Source organism: Herpailurus yagouaroundi, unplaced genomic scaffold (genome assembly GCF_014898765.1).
Source record: "Herpailurus yagouaroundi ecotype Mexico unplaced genomic scaffold, PumYag 160, whole genome shotgun sequence".
Taxonomy (NCBI): Eukaryota; Metazoa; Chordata; class Mammalia; order Carnivora; family Felidae; genus Herpailurus; species Herpailurus yagouaroundi.
The window spans coordinates 19,382,363-19,402,559 of NW_024412401.1; the positions used below are offsets into that span (position 1 = coordinate 19,382,363).

General features: G+C 39.8%; 1 protein-coding gene across 6 annotated transcripts in view; it reads right to left on the minus strand.

Moving 5' to 3' along the window:
* UBAP2 (ubiquitin associated protein 2) overlaps window positions 1–20,197 on the minus strand; it is a 111,261-nt gene that overhangs the window by 74,434 nt on the left and 16,630 nt on the right. For 5 of the 6 annotated variants that reach the window (XM_040481481.1, XM_040481480.1, XM_040481479.1 and 2 more), the window contains exons 2-3: window positions 7,182–7,321; window positions 838–915 (exon numbers count right to left, since the gene is read on the minus strand). In XM_040481481.1, coding sequence (XP_040337415.1) covers window positions 838–915; window positions 7,182–7,280 — 177 coding nt within the window. In that variant the 5' untranslated portion in view covers window positions 7,281–7,321. The remainder of the gene's footprint in view (window positions 1–837; window positions 916–7,181; window positions 7,322–20,197) is intronic. The other variant, XM_040481483.1, reaches the window with a different exon arrangement.

Consider the following 20,197-nt stretch of genomic DNA (forward strand, 5'->3'; position numbering starts at 1 on the left):
AATAAATAAATGTTTAAAAAAAAAAAAAAAGAAAGCAGATGTTTGTCCTTATCTGACCTATGTCTCTAGAATACAAATAATGTCATGGTTTCCTACAGGTGCAGGCTTCAAATACATCTTGGGAAAGGACCTGCATAGTTGGATAATTATTATATAATCCAGGTCTGTCACTCAAATGTTGCAACCTTAGGATTTGCCAAAAATAAAAAAATTGATGTTAAGTCCACACCCCGAGTTTCCAAGGCCAACGTCTCTCTTGACTGGTCTGTTCCTCCATTGGAGTATACTTTACTAAAATTTTGTTTTGGTTTTTTTGTTTTGTTTGCTCTTCTGGAATTCTTTACCGTGGCTGCAAAAAGAACTGAGACTTCTTTCTTTTTCCATCTAACTTTCAGTAACAAGTTCACTATGGGACAATCACTACAAGAAACAATTACTGGTAGACCTCTACCAAGGGATGGAACAAGAGAAGTGTTACAGCTTGATTCTAGAATCTTGAAAGAAAAAGAAGTCTTAACAGGAAAGAAGATTTTGAGATTAAGATTTTATTACCAAAATGGCCTCTCAAAGTTCTAAGTGAAAACATCACCCTAAAATTTAATGTTATATTTTTCCAGCCTATGTTTGGAAGCACAACCATGTTGAAAGAGGCAATTCAGTTCTTCTTAACATTAAACAAAATTTTCTGAAAACCTGCCAAATACTAAATGTACCTTCTATTCACAGGTATAGACAATGTCAATGTGCCTTTTCACAAATGTCTACCTCATCGTTGACAACACTAGTAACTATGAAGACTCTACTGCCAAAATAACAATATAATTTGCCAAAACATACCTGTTTAACTTTCGCTTCAAACTCTGAATCATTTTTATCGAAGATCACTTGAGCGAGACGCATCTGTTCAGCTGTTGCCTGAAAAGCACACACACAACTTTTAAAGAGTTGAGCACACAAAATAGAAGTTAGATGCCAAAATATGCTGCAAAAAGAAAAAAAGCTCTCAAGCACTACAGCACTATGTAACAGAAATACTAACTAAAAAAAAAAAAAAAAAAAAAAAAAGGACTCTGAATTTAGAGCTCTAAAATGTATACAATCTGTTTCCATAAGCCAAATTAGCATCAAATTAAATGGCATAAAGGTCCCATTCCTTTGGCCAAATGACAAAGTTATTATTCATCTCAACTGGCCACGTGACTCATTTAAATTTTCTTTCCCTTGAGGAAAGGGAGTGACAAGTACTAGAGAAAACTTGAAGAACAAGAAGCCATGGCAACTGCTAGACACAGGCTTAGAACCAGCCTGGCTGTCAAAAAAGAAAAAGAAACTCTGCTGTCAACTCTTAAAAGGTATCTTGGTCAGTACTGAAGAGAAGGGCTATATTTATCTAAATAAAAATTATGTGCAAGGGGGACGGGGGAAATGCCTGTGTGGCTCAGTCAGTTAAGTATCTGACTCTTGATTACATCTCAGATCTTGATCTCAGGGTCATGAGTTCAAGACCCACGTTGGGCTCCATGCTGAGTGGGAAGCCTACGTGGCGGGGGGCGGGGGAAGAACAGCGCCTGAGTGGCTCAGTTGGTTGAGCATCTGACTCTTGATTTCAGCTCAGGTCACGATCTCCCAGTTCATGGGATCAAGCCTTGAGTCAGGCTCTGTACTGGGAGTTTGAAGCCTGCTTGGGATTCTCTCTCCCTCCCTCTCTGCTCCTACTCCACTCTCTCTCTCTCTAAATAATAAATACAGAGAAGAGAAAAGAGAAAAAGAAAAATAGAATAAGGAGCAAAACCGATGAAAACACACACAAAAAAAAACCTAGAGAACAAAGCACCATTGCTATCTTGTTTCAAAACTAAAAGGCACAGAGCACAAAGAAAATGATACAATACATAAAACAACACCTAAGTTTTTCTAACTCAGAAATAAAAATGAAGACTATACACAAAGAAGAAACATAATAATAAACGTTTAACAGTTAATGTTTCAAGAGAACTAGAAGGTGAAAGGGGAAAATATTTTAAGTAAAAATTTAGGGGTGCCTGGGTGGCTCAGTCAGTTAAGCATATAACTCTTGATTTCTGTTCAGGTCATGATCTCACAGTTTGAGTTCAAGTCCCACATGGGGCTTGGCACTGGCAGTGAGGAGCCTGCTTGGGATTCTCCCTCTTTCCATGCCCTCCCCTGGCTCACTCACCCTCTCAAAATAAATAAACTTAAAAAAAAAAAAAAACCTCATTTTATACTCAAGTGTGAAGGGCATAAATTGTTACCAGCACCTAATCACAAGGGAATATTATTCCCATGAGCCTTTCCTCAGGAATCAACAAGAGTATTGTCCTTAGACAACCAAAATGACTATAGACATTGACATAAGTATTTTTTTTTAATTGTTCTTAATGTTTATTCATTTTTGAGAGATGGGGGGGAGGGGGGTGAGGAGGGGCAGAGAGAGGGAGTCACAGAATCTGAACCAGGCTCCAGGCTCTGAGATATAAGCACAGAGCGTGTTGTGGGATTCAAACTCATGAACTGCAAAATCATGACCTGAGCTGAAGTCAGATGCTTAACCAACTGAGCCATCCAGGTGCTCCTAACTAAGTATTAATGGTGACTGCTGAGCATATACTCACTGTAAAAAAAAAAAGGGTGGGGGGGAGGGCAAATGATATCGCAAAGGGAGAAAATATGCTGCACAACAGGTAATGAACAGAGTATATAGATACAGTATAACTAAAAAGACGACGACTGGGGAATCTCTGCAACTTCCAGATGTGGCTTGTCAGCTGATTTAGGTCCCAAGGGTCCCAAAGGCTGTACCCTGAAGCAATGGATGCACCAACCTATCCTTCAGGCTGGCACTGGCTGCCATATTATCATATTTACACTTGAGGGCCACCTCTATCAAGTAAAATATGATTGTAGGGATATTGGGGTGGCCTTGTATTAGGCCTGTCGTATGGAAAAAACATGTAGTAACTGTCACATAGAACAAAGAGGCTAAGTCCTGTCACCTTTATGATAGGGACTGCCTGTATTAACCTGTACTAAATGTTGTTGTTGGGGAGACAGAACTTGGCTTTGTTTTGGGAGCCTCCCATCTCCTTCAGATACCCTGCCAACATCCTATATTTTCAACCCAACATGGGGCTTGATCCCACAACTCTAGGATCATGACATGAGCCAAAAATCAAGTGTCGGATGCTCTACAAACTGAGCCACTCAGGCACCCCAATTTCTTGATTCTTATTAAGCAGTCCTGTGATTATTTTTTGTTTTGTTTTAAGGTTTTTAAAAAAAATACACTCGGTTGAGGAGTCAACTTCGGCTCAAGTCATGATCTCAAGATTTGAGTTCAAGCCCCACATTGGGCTCGCTGCTGTCCATGCAGAGCCCACTTCTGTCTTCTATCTTCTGTCCATCTCTCTCTCTGCCCCTCCCCATCTCATGAGCTCTCTCTCAAAAATAAATACACATTAAAAAAGAAAATACACAATAAAAGTATTCAGATACCACAATCTACAACTTACTCTGAAAAGGTTCAGGGGAAACGCTATGTGTAGTTTCTCCTTTGTAAGAAGGAGAAAAAGATAAAGTAAACATGGTAAAAATGTTAGCATCTAGGAGATCTGGATGCAGGATATTCAGGAATTAGGTGTACTACTCTTGCAACTTTTCTCTAACTCTCAAAGCATATTTTTTGTTTTGTTCGTTTGTTTTTTAAAGTGAGATTCAAAGAGACTGAAGTAATTCATCTAACTGGTAAAGTGGCAGGCCCACTCATGGTCTTCTCTCTTATCTCCCTCTAGTTTGATAGGTTATCTCAGAACACCTCTACCTTTGGACATTTAGAATTGAGTAATAAACATCTTACAGAATAAAGTTTTCCCCCCACCCTAGGTTGCTTCCCTAGGAAATACTTCCTAGAATGGGAGAATGGGATTAATGGATAAATGAACATGAACACAATTTTATTCACACTGCTTTGCGAAATTCTCAAACACATTTTTATTTTTTATTTTTCTCACCCCTCCCAACCCTCATCACAAGTTTTTAGAAAGGAAAATTAGGAATTTAAGGGCCTAAGAATCTTTCCTACAGCTCAGTATGCAGTTTTTTCATCGCATTGCATAAAATGAGCCATCCCCAAAAGGCCCATGGAGAAACTAATGACAACTCTTGAGAGGAAGAGAGTCCCCTCCCCTAGTCTGGAGACTGATTCACTGGATATCAGCCCAAGGTTACTTGGGTCTAAGATGAAAACAATTTATAATCCTGACATTTCATGTGGCCCTCCTTTAAAAGATTACACTTTTATCAAGTTTTTCTTCTTTTTAGTTTAAGAGAGAGAAAGAGAGAGAAAGAGCACAAGCGAAGAAAAGGGCAGAGGGAAACAGAATCTCAAACAGGCTCCATGCTCAGCAAGAAGCCTGAGGCAGGGCTCAATACCACGTTCCTAAAATCACAACCCGAGCAAAAGCCAAGAGTCAGACACTCAACCAACTGAGCCATCCAGGCATCCCTTAAGATTTTATTTTTGGAGCACCTGAGTGGCTCCGTCAGTTAAGCACCCAACTCTTGATTTCAGCTCAGGTTATGATCTCACAGTTCATAGATTCAAGCCCTGCATCGGGCCCTGCATTGACAGTGTGGAACCTGCTTGGGATTCTCTCTCTCTCTCTCTCTCTCTCTCTCTCTCTCTCTCTCTCTCTGCCCCTCCCCTGCTGGCATGCTCACACTCTTGCTCTCTCTCCCTTAAAAATACACATAAAAATTTTTTTAATTGTTTATTTTTGAGAGAGAGAGAGAGAGAGAGAAACACAAGATCTGAAGCAGGCTCTTTACTGACAGACAGCAGAAACCCTGATGTGTGGCTCAAACTCACAAACCACAAGATCATGACCTGAGTCAAAGTTGGATGCTTAACTGACTGAGCCACCCAGGTGTCCCAAAAGATTTTATTTTTAAATAATCTCTATACCCAATGTGGGTCTCAAACTTACATCCCCAAGATCAAGAGTCACATACTCCATCGACTAAGCCAGCCAGGCATCCCTAAAAGATAACACTTTTAATCTTGACTGATTTAATAAACAAAAACAAAAAAATATTGTTTTTATCTTTTTTTTTTTTATTATTAGCAGGGTTGCACCTATGCTTACTTATAACTTGTATTCCTTCTTTGATAAGAGGCTGTTGATAAAATATTTTCTTAAGCATTCACCTATAAAGGGAGGGCCTATTCCAAAAAGTCCAAATTTTTCCAAAAATAGGTAGTTTTTCTTGATTATTTGTGAGAAAGTATCAGGGTAAATATATTTAGGAGTAAGCACTGTATAGATGTAGGTCTGTTGACAGAAGCAAAATACAAGGCTAAAGTTATACTGAAAAATGTAAAACAACAATTAAGTAGAGTCTACGTTCTGTGTCTCTCTTTTTTATATTTTTTAATGTTTATTAATTTTTTCAGCTTTGCAAGACATAGGGTTTTTTTTTTTAATATGAAATTTATTGTCAAATTGATTTCCATACAACACCCAGGGCTCAATGTTTATTTATTTTTGAGAGAGAGGCAATGAGAGTATGAGCTGGAGGGGGGGTTGGGGTGGGGGTGGGCAGGGAGAGAGGGAGACACAGAAACTGAAGCAGGCTCCAGGCTCTGAGCTGTCAGCACAGGGCCCGATGCGGGGTTCGAACTCACGAACCGTAAGAGAAATCATAACCTGAGCCAAAGTCAGACACTTAACCGACTGAGCCACCCAGGCGCCCCTACTTTCTGTGTCTCTTAATATCAATAGGGCACTTGGGTATGAATGACTGTTAAAAAAGTACCTGTAATTAGCTATCAAAGTATAGCCAAGTATCAATCTGAAATTTATGATGGGTCTCTAGAAAAAGGTTTGCAAAACTAGTCAATAACATGTATAAAATGCTCTATTTTGTACCAGGTACTGTAGTTAGCATTTTATTTAAATTGTCTCACTTCATTTAAAATAATAATATAGGGGACAGGCTCTGTGCTGACAGCTCAGAGCCTGGAGCCTGCTTCAGATCCTTTGTCTCCTTCTCTCTGCTCCTCCCTTGCTTGCTCTCTCTCAAAAATAAACATTAAAAAAAAATTTTTTTTTAAAGGTTGGGGGCACCTGGGTGGCTCAGTGGGTTGAGTGTCTGACTTCAGCTCAGATCATGAGTTCATGGTTTATGGGTTCGGGTCCCGTGTCTGGCTCTGTGCTGACAGCCTGGAGCCTGCTTCAGATCCTGTGTCTCCCTCTCTCTCTGCTCCTCCCCTGCTTGCGTGCTCTCTCCCACTCTCAAAAATAAACACTTAAAAAAAATTTTTTTTAAATAATAATATAGGGGTGTCTGGATGGCTCGGTCAGGGTAAGTGTCTGACGTCGGCTCGGGTCATGATCTCATGGTTCGTGAGTTTGAGCCCCACGTCAGGCTCTCTGCTGACAGCTCAGAGCCTGAGCCTACTTTGGATTCTGTGTCTCCCTCTCTCTCTGCCCCTCTCCCACTCACAGTCTGTCTCTTTCTCTCTCAAAAATAAAATAAACATTCAAAAAAATTTTAATAATATAAATAAATCTAAGGTAGAACTATTTATTTCTATTAAATACAAATTAAATATTTTATACATATGGGCCTTATTAACTAAAAGCCATATAATATTAAAGGACTCTTTCCAGCTAACAATGCTTGAAAGTAAAGGCAGCTTTTTATAAGTGTCTTATAATTCATTTATTTCTCTACTTCAGAGTATTACTTCTCCATATATTCTGGATTCTCCAAATATATTCCAAGCACATACCTAGATTAATAATAAAGAAAAGGAGGAGCACCTGGCTAATTCAATCAGTAGAGTATGCGACTCCTGATCTTACGGTTTTAAGTTTGAGCCCCATGTTGGGTGTAGAGATTACTTAAAAATAAAATCTTACCAAGAAAAAAAAGAAAAGAAAAAGAAGAAAAAGGAGATAGCTAGATGCTAACAGTAGCAGAAAAATGTTCAGAATCAAGTAGTTGACAGTGTCTATGAATCACTGCTTCTCTTTCCCATTATGTAAAATCTACTTTATAAAAACCAGATTCAAAATCCTAAGGTTTCCTACAAAAGACATATGTGCTTCCTACTTAACGTAACTCTAAACAAAGCAAACAAGAGTTTCACAAAAACTTACCTGTACTACTTGTTTCTGTAATTGTGATGCCTGTGTTCCTGAAATCTGTGTTTTTTCCCGAGAACCTCGGGAACGGTCACTGCTCACCGAAGTCATCATATACAGTATATACAAAATAACGTATGTACAAAATAGAAAATCTGCAAGAAAGCAGGCATGGTAAGCAGGCATGGTAAGCAGACATTCCAAATTACAGTATGAGGCAAGAAAAAAATCCAGGGATAAGGAGGAAACATGAGACAAAACATAAAAGTTCTCTAAAACACAAATTCTCAAGAAATAATACATTAATGTTTTACATTTTCCTAGCAACAAGTAGACCAATTTTACTAACTAATGCAATCTCAAAGTTTAGGGAAAAATAAATTTAAAAAATGGGGCGCCTGGGTGGCTTAGTTGGTTAAGTGTCCGACTTCAGCTCAGGTCATGATCTCATGGTTCTTGAGTTCAAGCTCCATGTAGAGCTCTGTGCTGATAGCTGGGAGCCTGGAGCCTACTTCGGATTCTGTTTCCTTCTCTCTGTCCCTCCCCTGCTCATGCTCTGTCTCTGTCTCTCAAAAATGAATAAACATTAAAAAAAATTTTTTTTTTAACGAAAATCTATAGTTTAAAATTATAGCAATTCTAAACAAAAATCTCAGGAGCTCCTGGGATGCTTAGTCAGTAGAGCTGACTATTTAGTTCACTTGGACAAGAGGGATCCCTCTCTGAAGGCCAGCAGAGTGAAGGAGAGGTACTACAACAGCTAAATTTTTATGATTAGGAGACAGTCAACAGTTTGTTGTATCAGTCTTTACTTTTTTTAGTAAAATAGGCAAGAACATCTGCAGAGAATGGGATGGGTAAGGAATGTTAAGAAAATGGATTCTCTCAGAATAAACTTAAAAAGGGGGGAGAAGGGCTGGGGGCCTACATGACTCTTGATTTTGGCTCAGGTCATGATCTCATGGTTCATGAGATCGAGCCCACTGGGATCAGTGCTGACAGTGAGAAGCTTCCTTGGGATTCTCTTTCTTCCTCTCTGTCTGCCCCTCCCTGACTTGTGCTCACTCTCTCAAAAATAAATAAACAGGGGCGCCTGGGTGGCGCAGTCGGTTAAAGCATCCGACTTCAGCCAGGTCACGATCTCACGGTCCGTGAGTTCAAGCCCCGCGTCGGGCTCTGGGCTGATGGCTCAGAGCCTGGAGCCTGTTTCCAATTCTGTGTCTCCCTCTCTCTCTGCCCCTCCCCCGTTCATGCTCTGTCTCTCTCTGTCCCAGAAAAAATAAATAAACGTTGAAAAAAAAAAAATTAATAAAAAAAACTTTTTTTTTTTTTTTTTAAAAAGGGGGGGTCGGGGAGCACCTGGGTGGCTTAGTCAGTTAAGCGTCCAACTTCGGCTCAGGTCATGAGCTCACGGTCAGTGGATTAGAGCCCTGTGTCGGGCTCTGTGCTGACACTTCAGAGCCTGTAGCCTGATTCAGATTCTGTCTCCCCTGCCCCTTCCCCACTTGCATGCTGTCTCTCTTTCAAATATAAATAAAACATTTTTAAAAAAACTTGTTTTTTAAAGCGGGGGGGGGAGGGGGGCAGGGGGGTCTCCTGGGTGGCTCAGTCAGTTAGGCGTCCAGCTCTTGATTTCAGCTCAGGTCATGATCTCATGGTTTGTGGGATCAAGCCCTGTGTCCGGCTCTGCACTGACAGCGAGAAGCCTGCTTGGGATTCTCTCTCTCCCTTCCTGTGCTTCCCTCACTCAAGCTCTCTCTCAAAATACATTAACTGATTAAAAAAGAAAGAAAGAAAATGGCAAAAGCTTGTAATAGCTACTAAGGGAAATACAAGGGGAAGTTGATAGAAAACAAGTAGAAAGAATTGAAGAGCGACACTGAGGATCCCAAATGAAAGCAGAAATCCTAAATATATAGGTGGCATTAATCCACATATTACCATGAAAGCAAAGCTAATGTCAGAAATTGAGAATTGCAACTGAATAATTAAGGGAGATGTGGGTTAAGATGAATAAACCTCTTGTTGAATTATCTCACAAAAGAATTTAACTTTTTTTTTTTTTAATTTTTTTATTTTTGGGACAGAGAGAGACAGAGCATGAACGGGGGAGGGGCAGAGAGAGAGGGAGACACAGAATCGGAAACAGGCTCCAGGCTCCGAGCCATCAGCCCAGAGCCTGACGCGGGGCTCGAACTCACGGACCGCGAGATCGTCACGTGACCTGGCTGAAGTCGGACGCTTAACCGACTGCGCCACCCAGGCGCCCCTCTCACAAAAGAATTTTAAACCAGAAAGGGTCCATTTATTCAAGGCACAGATGACATCACCAGGTGAAGAGCTGCTCTTATCTACCTCTAACACTGGGGCCTTTCCCATAATACGTATTTCAAAACATCCCTTCCTAAAGAATACTCTCCAGCTTATTACGATCCTGGCTGCGAGATTCACAACCTCACTAAAGGCAAAGAATAACACTTTTAAATAATGTTTTCCAGGGGTGCCTGGGGCTCAGTCAGTTAAGCATCCGACTTTGGCTCAGGTCATGACCTCATGGTCCAGGGGTTCAAGTCCCGCGTAGGACTCTGTGCTGGCAGCTCAGAGCCTGGAGCCTGCTTCAGATTCTGTCTCCCTCTCTCTCTGCCCCTCCTCAGCTCACATTCGGTCTCTCTCGCTCTCAAAAAGAAATAAACATTAAAAAAATGTTATGTTTTCCATTAAAACTGTATTTTATTCTAGTATGATTGACTTACAGCCTTCTGGGTCATTAAGTACTCAGACAATTTGAAGAAAAGTATGGACTCTCCCCTCAGAAAAATGCATAGCCACATACAATGCTGCCTGAAACTTCAGGTTTACATCTCCCATACCTTTCCCCAAAGCAATGGGCAACCCCACTCCACCCCCTCAATGCCCACAAACAGCCAGGCAAAAAGCCATGCTCCAAGAATTTACAACAGCTCTCAGGGCACCTGGCTGGCTCAGTCTGAAGAACATGTGACTGTTGATCTCTGAGTCATGAGTTCAAGCCCTACACTGGATATTTTTTAATAAATAAACAAACATTTTTAGAAATTTTTGGAAAAGTTCAAAAATATAAACTATTAGGGCCCTTATTCTTAAGGGTATCCTTGATCAGGCCAATATTAAATATAACTGCTGGGGCACGTGACTGGCTCAGTCAGTAGAGCATGGAGACTCTTAATCTCAGGGTTGTTAAGTTCGAGTCCCAAGTTGAGTGTATAGATTACTTAAAATATAACTGCTCATTTGGTCATGAATCAAAATCTCATAATTATCACACTTTTTAAAGGGGTTCTCTTCTCTGCTTCCCTAAAAACCAAAAGCACCTGCTTTGCTCCAAAAGAAACAAGGGAAAACTCATATCCTCTTACATTCAATAAGCATATACTTAAGTCTTAATACTTAATCATACTACTACCTATGTCCTCTCTAGAGAAACTGGCTATTATCAAGATCTGTGGAAATGTTACAAATATACTCGATTAATGGTAATGTTAAAAGTCATGATTTATCTAAATATCTTAGACAAATATAATTAGTGGGAAAACCTATATATCCTTCCCTCCAAATCACATTTAAGAGCATCAACTGGAACTAGACTAACCCTCTATGACTTACAAATATCTGCTTGAATCAATATGCTAAATAGGAAACATGAAACAATGTACTTCATATCAAATTTTTTTTTCAATGTTGGGCCTACGTGACTAAAAATTAAAACTGGAACTTAACAGTTTACACCACTTGGGGCACCTGGGTGGCTCAGTCAGCTAAGCGTCCAACTTCGGCTCAGGTCATGATCTCACAGTTTGTGAGTTCAAGCCCCGCACTGGGGCTGACCATTCAGAGCCCGGAGCCTGCTTTGGATTCTGTGTCTCCCTCTCTCTCTGCCCCCTCTCTCTCATGTACGCACTCTCTCAAAAATAAATAAGCATTAAAAAAATTAAAAACACTGTGTACCACTTATAAGATGATTTCATGGTGAGATGTCCAGGAAAGAGGCATTTTACACTGCCCTAATTGGTCCAACCTATCTCGGATAAGCTGTAACCTATCCATCCCCCTTTTTTTTTTTTTTAATTTTTTTTTCAACGTTTTTTATTTATTTTTGGGACAGAGAGAGACAGAGCATGAATGGGGTAGGGGCAGAGAGAGAGGGAGACACAGAATCGGAAACAGGCTCCAGGCTCCGAGCCATCAGCCCAGAGCCCGACACGGGGCTCGAACTCACGGACCGCGAGATCGTGACCTGGCTGAAGTCGGACGCTTAACCGACTGCGCCACCCAGGCGCCCCTCCATCCCCTTAAGGAAGCCTAGAAGAAGTTCATTATCTGCCATCTCAAGGTCCTCTTTTTTTTTTTTTTTTTTTAATTTTTATGGGGGGGGGGGGGCAGGAGCAGAGAGGGAGACAGAGGATCTGACGCAGGCTCCTTGTTGACAGCAGAGAGCCTGACACAGGGCTTAAACTCAGGAACCCTGAGATCATGACCTGAGCTGAAATCAAGAGTTGGACACTTAACTGACTGAGCTACCCAAACGCCCCTAAGAATCCATTTTCGTAACATCCTATTTTTAGTTTACAAAGTATCCTATTTTTTATCTTATTGTACACCACAACAGTCTTAAGGAATAGACAGATATTATTGCTATCCCCATTCGTACATGCTGAATCAGCATGGACAAAATATTCTTTGGAAAAAAAAATGTATGAGTTGTCTCAGCCCTCAAAATTCTATGCTATAGCTTGTAGCAAAACTTCTAAATACAAATGTGTGTGTGCAAAACAATGTACAAAAATTAAGTATATGTACCTATATGCCAGCTAAAGGGAAAAAAATAAGTCAATTTCTTAAGAAATTGTCTATGACTCCTTCTGCACTACAATGGCAGTACTGAATAGTTCTAACAGAAGCAAGGCAGAAAATATTTACTACCTGGCGCTTTACAGAAAGTGTTCTAACCCTTTTTTAGAGTTAGAGTGGTAATTCTCCCTCAACTACAGATTCAATTTAATTCTCATCAAATTTCTAACAAGGATTTTTTTTGAAGTTTTTTTTTTTTTTTTTTTTTTTAGTAATCTCTACACCCAACATGGGGGCTTGAATTCATGACTCGGAGATCAAGAATCATACGCTCCTCCAACTGAGCCAGCCAGGCGCCCCTCTAACAAGGTTTTATTGCCTAAAACCTTACTAGCCTGATTCTAAATTTACATGGGAAGCAAATAGTCCAGAACAGCCAAGATATTCCTTCAAAACGAAACAAAACCAAAAAGCAAAGGAACAATACTTACCTTACAGGTACCAAGGATTATAATGCTTCAGTAATTAACAACAGTACAGGGATAGAAAAGCTGGCCAATGGATCAGAACAAGAAGCCCAGAAAGAGACCCAAGCATATACAACTATGGTTTCTAACAGAGATGGCATTGCATGTGATGAGAAAAGATAAATTCTTAAAGAAGTGAGGTTGAAAGAAGTGGTTGATTACACTTAAAAAAAATTATTTTTATTAGACCATACATTAAAAAAGTCAAATTAGGGGTGCCTAGCTGGCTCAATCAGAAGAGCATGCAACTCTTGATCTGGGGGTCATGAGTTCGAGCCCCACTTGGTATAAAAATCTGGCCTTATCTAATAAAGGTGAACATGTATACCCTATGACTTACATGCTATAGAAGCTGGTAACTTTTAGAGATTAAGAATGACCTAAGACCAAATCATAGCAGAGCCAATGATTCCAAAAAGAACAATAAATGGAATTCTATTTTCTAGAACAAGCAGTTACAGAGACCTCAAAGCAAGCATTCACATGATGTGGAATAATGTTCCCCTATTTATAAATCTTCTACAACTCAAGTTAATGAAATGACACTATGTATACTAGCATTTCTAAGTATCTTTTGGACCTGTGTATCCAAAAGATACTCAGAGGAGACTAACCAAAATTCACATACCAGTTCAGGCATCACAAGAAAATTATATCCCTGAAAGTCTGACCAGCTTTTTCTGAGTTACCTATCCTAATATCATTTACTTATGTTCCCAGTAGGTCCTCTGTTAACTGGGATACTAGATAAAGGCCACAGACATATTACTGCACTGACTTTTACATCAACTATAATAGCAAATAACCAATTAACCAGAGTATTTCACATGCCAAATATGCTGGTTTAAAACTCACTATATTTCAGGGGCACCTGGAAGGCTCAGACAATTGAGCATTTGACTCTTAACCTCAGCGCAGGTCATGATCTCAGTCTGTGGGTTCGAGCCCTGTGTCGGGCTTCACACTGAAAGCATGGAGGCTGCTTGGGATTCTCTCTCTGCCCCTCCCAGCTTGCATGCACTCACACACACACTCTCTCCCTCAAAATAAACAAACTTAAAAAAAACTTACTATATTTGAATCTGCCTCTCAGTAACAGTACACACTTTGAATTTTTTTTTTTTTGAGTTTAACCATTTTGATATTTTGTTGGTTTGGGTTTATTGTTTTAATTATATTACATGGAACACAGTTAATTGTTCTGTCATAATGATTTTTACAGCTTTCTCCGAGTTTAGTGTTCTCCAAAATGAATAAATACACATGAACAAATACACTTTTTTAAACTATAAAGCACCACACAAATGTTAAAACACATTAGTATTTCCCAGGGCACCTAGATGGCTCAGTCAGTTAAGCATCCAACTCTTGATTTCAGCTCAGGTCACGATCTCAAAGTTTGAGAGATCAAGCCTACATCAGGCTCTGTGCTGACAGAGCCTGCTTGGGATTCTCTCTCTCCTCTCTTTGCCCTTCCCCTGCTCAGGCGCATGCTCTCCAAAATAAATAAAAACTTGGGGCGCCTGGGTGGCTCAGTCGTATAAACGTCCAACTTCAGCTCAGGTCATGATCTGGCAGTCTGTGAGTTCGAGCCCCGCATCGGGCTCTGTGCTGACAGCTCAGAGCCTGGAGCCTGTTTCAGATTCTGTGTCTCCCTCTCTCTCTGACCCTCCCCTGTTCATGCTCTGTCTCTGTCTCAAAAATAAATAAACGTTAAAAAAAATTTTTTTTAAATAAAAACTTTTAAAAAGTTATTTCTGAAGTAAAAGGATTTACTTGATTATTTCTAAAATCACCTCTAAGCATGATTATTCTGTAATTTTACCTTATGTATCTAAAGTTAAACATCCAATCAAAATCTTAGTGGTATTCCTAAAGTTAAAAAAAAATTTTTTTTTTAGTTTACTTACAGATTTCCAAACAGTTGCTTTTGTACTGAATTATGTGACCCTTTATTCACTCATCTTTGCAACTGTTTATCACTCTATGCTCTCATTTATGAAAATAATCTAGATACATTAAATTTAACAGTAAGAATTCCTTCTTACAGGAGTGCCATCTGCTGATAAAAATCTGCATGTACAGAAATAAACATAAGCTAAGTTGAATGGATGCTAAGACTGACCTTTCTGATTTACCAAAAGAGACTTTTAACAGTCTTGTTATTACAGCCAAACATTTTGATATAATGTACTTGAATCCCTACTTGTCAATCAGGAAAGCAACAGAAGTTTTTTATGTTTCAAACTATTACAGTTTTACTAATTCACTGTATCAGTATAAATAATAAGACTTCTATCTCCACTGCAATCATCAATCCTCAATCCACATTCCAAGTAGGTGTTTAGACTATAAATAATGTCCCCAGTTCCATGGCTGAATCAGAATTATATTGCCTTGTGAAACATGAGAAGTACACTGCTTACTTTATGTTACATACTTTTGTTTGGAAATAACCATTTTTATCCTTTAATTAAAGTTTACTCCTCTGGGTTATATATACATAAACTGTTACCACCAAACACAAATACAATCCTTGAAAAAAAAAAAAAAAAAACTCAAAGAATAAAAACGATGGCCCCAGCATTTGCTTCTGAGGATGCTTAAAACAATTCAGATTAGCTTATTTTCTGTCAATATAGCTACCCATACTAACTGAAATGTCAGAATAGCTGTATTTCCACTTAATAAAAAAAAAAAGTCTTGAGGTGCCTGACTAGCTCAGTCCATAGAGCATGTGACAGTTGATCTCAGGGTCTCAGTTTGAGCCCACAATGGATGTAGACTTTACTTTAAAAAATTCAAAAACTGGGGCGCCTGGGTGGCTCAGTCGGTTGAGCAGCCGGCTTCGGCTCAGGTCATGATCTCGCAGTCTGTGAGTTCGAGCCCCGCGTAGGGCTCTGTGCTGACAGCTCAGAGCCTGGAGCCTGCTTCAGATTCTGTGTCCCCCTCTCTCTCTGCCCCTCCCCCACTCATGCTCTGTCTCTGTCTCAGAAATAAACATTAAAATTTTTTTTTAAAAATTTCAAAAACTGAAGTCTTTTTTTTAATGTTTATATTTGAGAGACACAGAGACAGAGCATGAGCAGGAAGGGGCAGAGAGAGAGAGGGAGGGAGGGAGACACAGAATCCGAAGCAGGCTCCCAGGTGCCCTTCAAAAAATAAGTCTTAATGCTTAAGATGTCCAGCGAAAAACTTCCAAAGATAAAACTGGGAATTTACAGAGCAAGCACAGAGGAAAAAATTAAAAAGTGTTACTGAAATTTTCTGGAAAAACAAACTTTCTTATATTAATTTTATATATAACTTCTGGGGGTGCCTGGGTAGCTCAGTTGGTTAAGTGTCCAACTTCAGCTCAGGTCATGATCTCAAGGTTTTTGAGTTTGAGCCCCGCGTTGGGCTGTGCTGACAACTCAGAGCCTGGAGCCTACTTCGGATTCTGTGTCTCTTGCTCTCGCTTGCTCTCGCTCTCTCTGCCCTCCCCCTCTCGTGCTCTCTCTCTCAAAAATAAATAAGCATTTAAAAAAATTCTGGAGATCGTGAATTCATGAAACAAAGTAAAAGCATAAGTTATTAAAAAACTTATCAACCACCAACCAATTGTGAAAATGAATAAGGCAAGGAAACTAGACTATAAAAAGCAACAACTTTAACTAACATACTGTCACATGGAGAAATTCTATGTTGTCTCTTCTGGAAACAGAGCTATGTGTAGTAAATTGGAATGCTTCTGCAATAAGCACCCAGTTGCCAGACCAAAGGAATTCAGTTTACACTTGTGTTCCATTCCCTCTATCACTCTCCACCCACAAGAACTACTACTCTCCAACAGGTTCCAAGAGAATTCTTAGAATAGAAACAGACAAGAGCAAGAGATTCTAAAAATAATCCAGCAGAAACTCAAACATACATATCTCAGGTTCTTGAACTGAAGGAAAGATTTCAATCTATCCAACCAAATTTTAAAACCCATATTTACCTCACTTCATCCAAAGTAAATTAAAGATGGGATAGATTAATATCAGGTTAGAATGGCTACATTTTTAACTTCTTTAAAAACAGTATCAGCAAAATACCATCTAAAACGTCCTACCTAGATTATCTCAAGTGCAGGAATAGTCTAAATTACTTGTTATATAAGGAAAGTAAGCCAGGAGAATAAACTAACTTGATTAAACTACACATTTTGTCTGTAGAAGGGATATTTTTAGAAAATGTTTTATTAACCGCTATTTTTTTCAAGGACTTTTTTAAAGATAAGATACCTCAGTGAAACAGTGGCATTTTCGAGTGAGTCTAGAGTTTAGAATTAACTGAAAACGGCTACAAGCCACTTGTACTTCTATTAAAGCTTAAGTAAATACCACAAATTCATCTTAAGAGGACGCTAACTTTAGGCCAAACAAAAAAAAAGTGGCTGGAACTTTATCTAAAAACCACATAATATCATACCCTAACAGAAAAAATAAGGGCACACTTGATCTTTCTAAAAATTTACAGAACACTTTTTGATAACATGCTAAAAACTATGAAGATGTTGCTGAAAGCACCAACCACCAAAGTACTTTATTTAAGTACTTTTAAGTACTTTTATTTAAGATGGTATCACAAAGTGTCAGCATTGGAAGGTAATTCTAAAACCAGGAGGCTCACACAACTGTAGAGTAGCTCATCTACTACATCAAAAAAATCTATATTCCAGACACAGCAAAAATACATGTTTCTTTTTCAAAGAGAATGTAATTATTCAAACAACATGAATTAGTCAGCTAAGGGCTCAACTACTATAAACAGAATATACAGTTTATGTCCAAGAAGCAAGTTTCTATCAAGAATGCTTAGAGATGCTATTCACTCAGTCCTGAGACTAATGGTGCCAGGACTATCTTAGACTGGCAATGAAAGGGGATCCTTCATCTATATGAAGGATTTGATTTATTCACTCATTCCCAAAAGCCTAAAACCCATAAGTAGAATAATACCAGCAGCAAACACATACTGTTTAATATGTGCCAGACACTATCATACACACAGTATTAAGTCATTAAACTTCCCAACAACACTGAGGTATATGCTAATTATTACTGCCATTTTTTACAGACGGGAAACTGAGACAGATTCACAGCTAGTCAGTGGTAAAGCCAAGATTCAAACCCAGGTCATCTAGGCCCACAGTCTGTGTCCTTAACCACTATGCTATGCTGTAAGGCTAATTGCTCAATTGTAGATACACAACAAGACTCCAAGTCAGCTTCCTCTTTAAGGCAGCATAACTACAGTTGGTATCACCTGATGTGACAGATTGGGTTCTAGGTCAGAATCTCAGCTATCTTCCTAACCTTTCAGATATTCACTGGTGCTCCCCTGGCTCTATATCGTTACAGTTTTGTTACCAGTTCTGTTTCACTATGTGTATTTAACTTCCAATTTGCGTTCTTGCTTTTCCTATTAAGAAAATACCCACTGGGGCACCTGCGTGGCTCAGTCAGTTGGGTATCCAACTCTTGATTTTGGCTCAGGTCATTATCTCATGGTTCATGGGATGAAGGCCCATGTAGGGTTCTGCACTGGCAATGAGGAGCCTACTTGGGTTTCTCTCTCCCTCTCTCTACCCCTCTCCCACTCATACTCTCCCTCTCAAACATTTTTTTAAATACCCATTAAGAAAAAGAGAGAGAAAATACCCATTATTCTCAACTGTTTTCCAGAGAAGAAATTCATTTGTTCATTTCTGCAAAGAACAGGATTGGTTTAGATTAAGAACTTCAAGGGGGTGCCTGGCTGGCTCAGTTGGGAGAGCATGACTCTTGATCTCAGGGTCATGAGTTCAAGTCCCACACTGGGTGTAGAGATTAGAAAAAGATACAATAAAATTTAAAAAAATATTTGGGGGCACCTGGCTGCCTCAGCTGGTGGAGTTTGTGACTCAATCTCAGGGCTGTGAGTTTGAGCCCTACATAAGGTACAAAGATTACTTAAAATCATGGGGCACCTGTGTGGCACAGCTGGTTAAGCATCTGACTCTTGATCTCAGCTCAGCTCATCTCACAGTTTGTGAGTTCAAGCCCCACACTGGGTTCTGCACTGATGCTGTAGAGCCTACTTGGGACTGTCTCTCCTTCTCTCTGACCCTCCCCACTTGTGCGCACACTCTCTCTCAAAATAAAATTTTTTTTTAAAAAATAAAATCTTAAAAACAAACAAACAAAAACTTCAACTGATCTGGGAAACCCAGAGTAGCTAGCAAGAGGAACTCTATATCCCCCACCCAGGAGACAATAAGGCAGGCTAGGGTGCCAAAAAACTCTAGTATGAGATGCAATTCCATGCAACTAAACTGCTTGTGCCCTACATGCCAGAAGCTGACCAAGCTGATACTTTTATTCTCCACAGCTGCTGAGGGCAGGGTCGAGCCTCCAGCAGCTGGTGAACAAGGTTAACTCCCCTACACCCAAGCTTGGCTGACAGAAGAGCCACAACATTATTTACTATTCTATGCATATAATATGCCCATGGAAAAGATAAGTGCTGGTAAACTCTGAACATTACAAAAATTATTTAAGTCATATTTCCTCTTTCAGGTTACTTAAGGTCAAGGAGGGAAAAGTATTTAATTTTATCTATGGCTGCTTGCATACATCTGTCCCACTCCTACGTTGCTAATTTCTTGGCTATAAACCATCTTTTACCCAGAACTCCAGCTCAGCAGCTACCTTATTCTTATCCCCTGAAAAGCCTCTCATTATTCATAACTAGTCTTACCCCCCCTTTTTTTAATAGCCTTTTCTCTCTCCCCACCCCCTCAAAAAAAGGCCTATACTATACAGGATTTCACAAGACCTATAAACTTATAATACTATACTCTTAAAAAAAAGAATACTGGGGCACCCGGATGGCTCAGTCAGTTAAACATCCGACTCTTAATTTCAGCTCAGATCAAGATCTGCAGTTTGTGAGTTTGAGCCCCGCACTGCGCTCTGCACTAACAGGGCAGAGCATGTTTGGGATTCTTTCTCTCTCTCTACCCCTCCCCGCTCATCTCTCTCTCTCTCTCTCAAAATAAATAAACATTAAAAAATGTTTTAGGGGCGCCTGGGTGGCTCAGTCGGTTGAGCATCCGACTTCGGCTCAGGTCATGATCTCATGTTTCATGAGTTCAAGCCCTACATCAGGCTCTGGGCTGATGGCTCAGAGCCTGGAGCCTGCTTCGGATTCTGTGTCTCCCTCTCTCTCTGCCCCGTCCCCGCTCGTGCTCTGTCTCTCTCTCCCTCAAGAATAAATAAAACATTAAAATTAAAAAAAAAAAAATGTTTTAAATACTATACTCTTAATTTAGATTACATTCAAATAAGCACCCCCCAAATACCAAAAGGATACCTTTATTAGAGGTTTACTACTCCACAGCCAAGGACTTTTAAAGGGTCTATTTTGGGGCGCCTGGGTGGCACAGTCGGTTGAGCGTCCGACTTCACCCAGGTCATGATCTCGCGGTCCGTGAGTTCGAGCCCCGCGTTGGGCTCTGGGCTGATGGCTCAGAGCCTGGAGCCTGTTTCCGATTCTGTGTCTCCCTCTCTCTCTGCCCCTCCCCCGTTCATGCTCTGTCTCTCTCTGTCCCAAAAATAAATAAACGTTGAAAAAAAAAAATAAATTAAAAAAAAAAGGGGTCTATTTTACGAA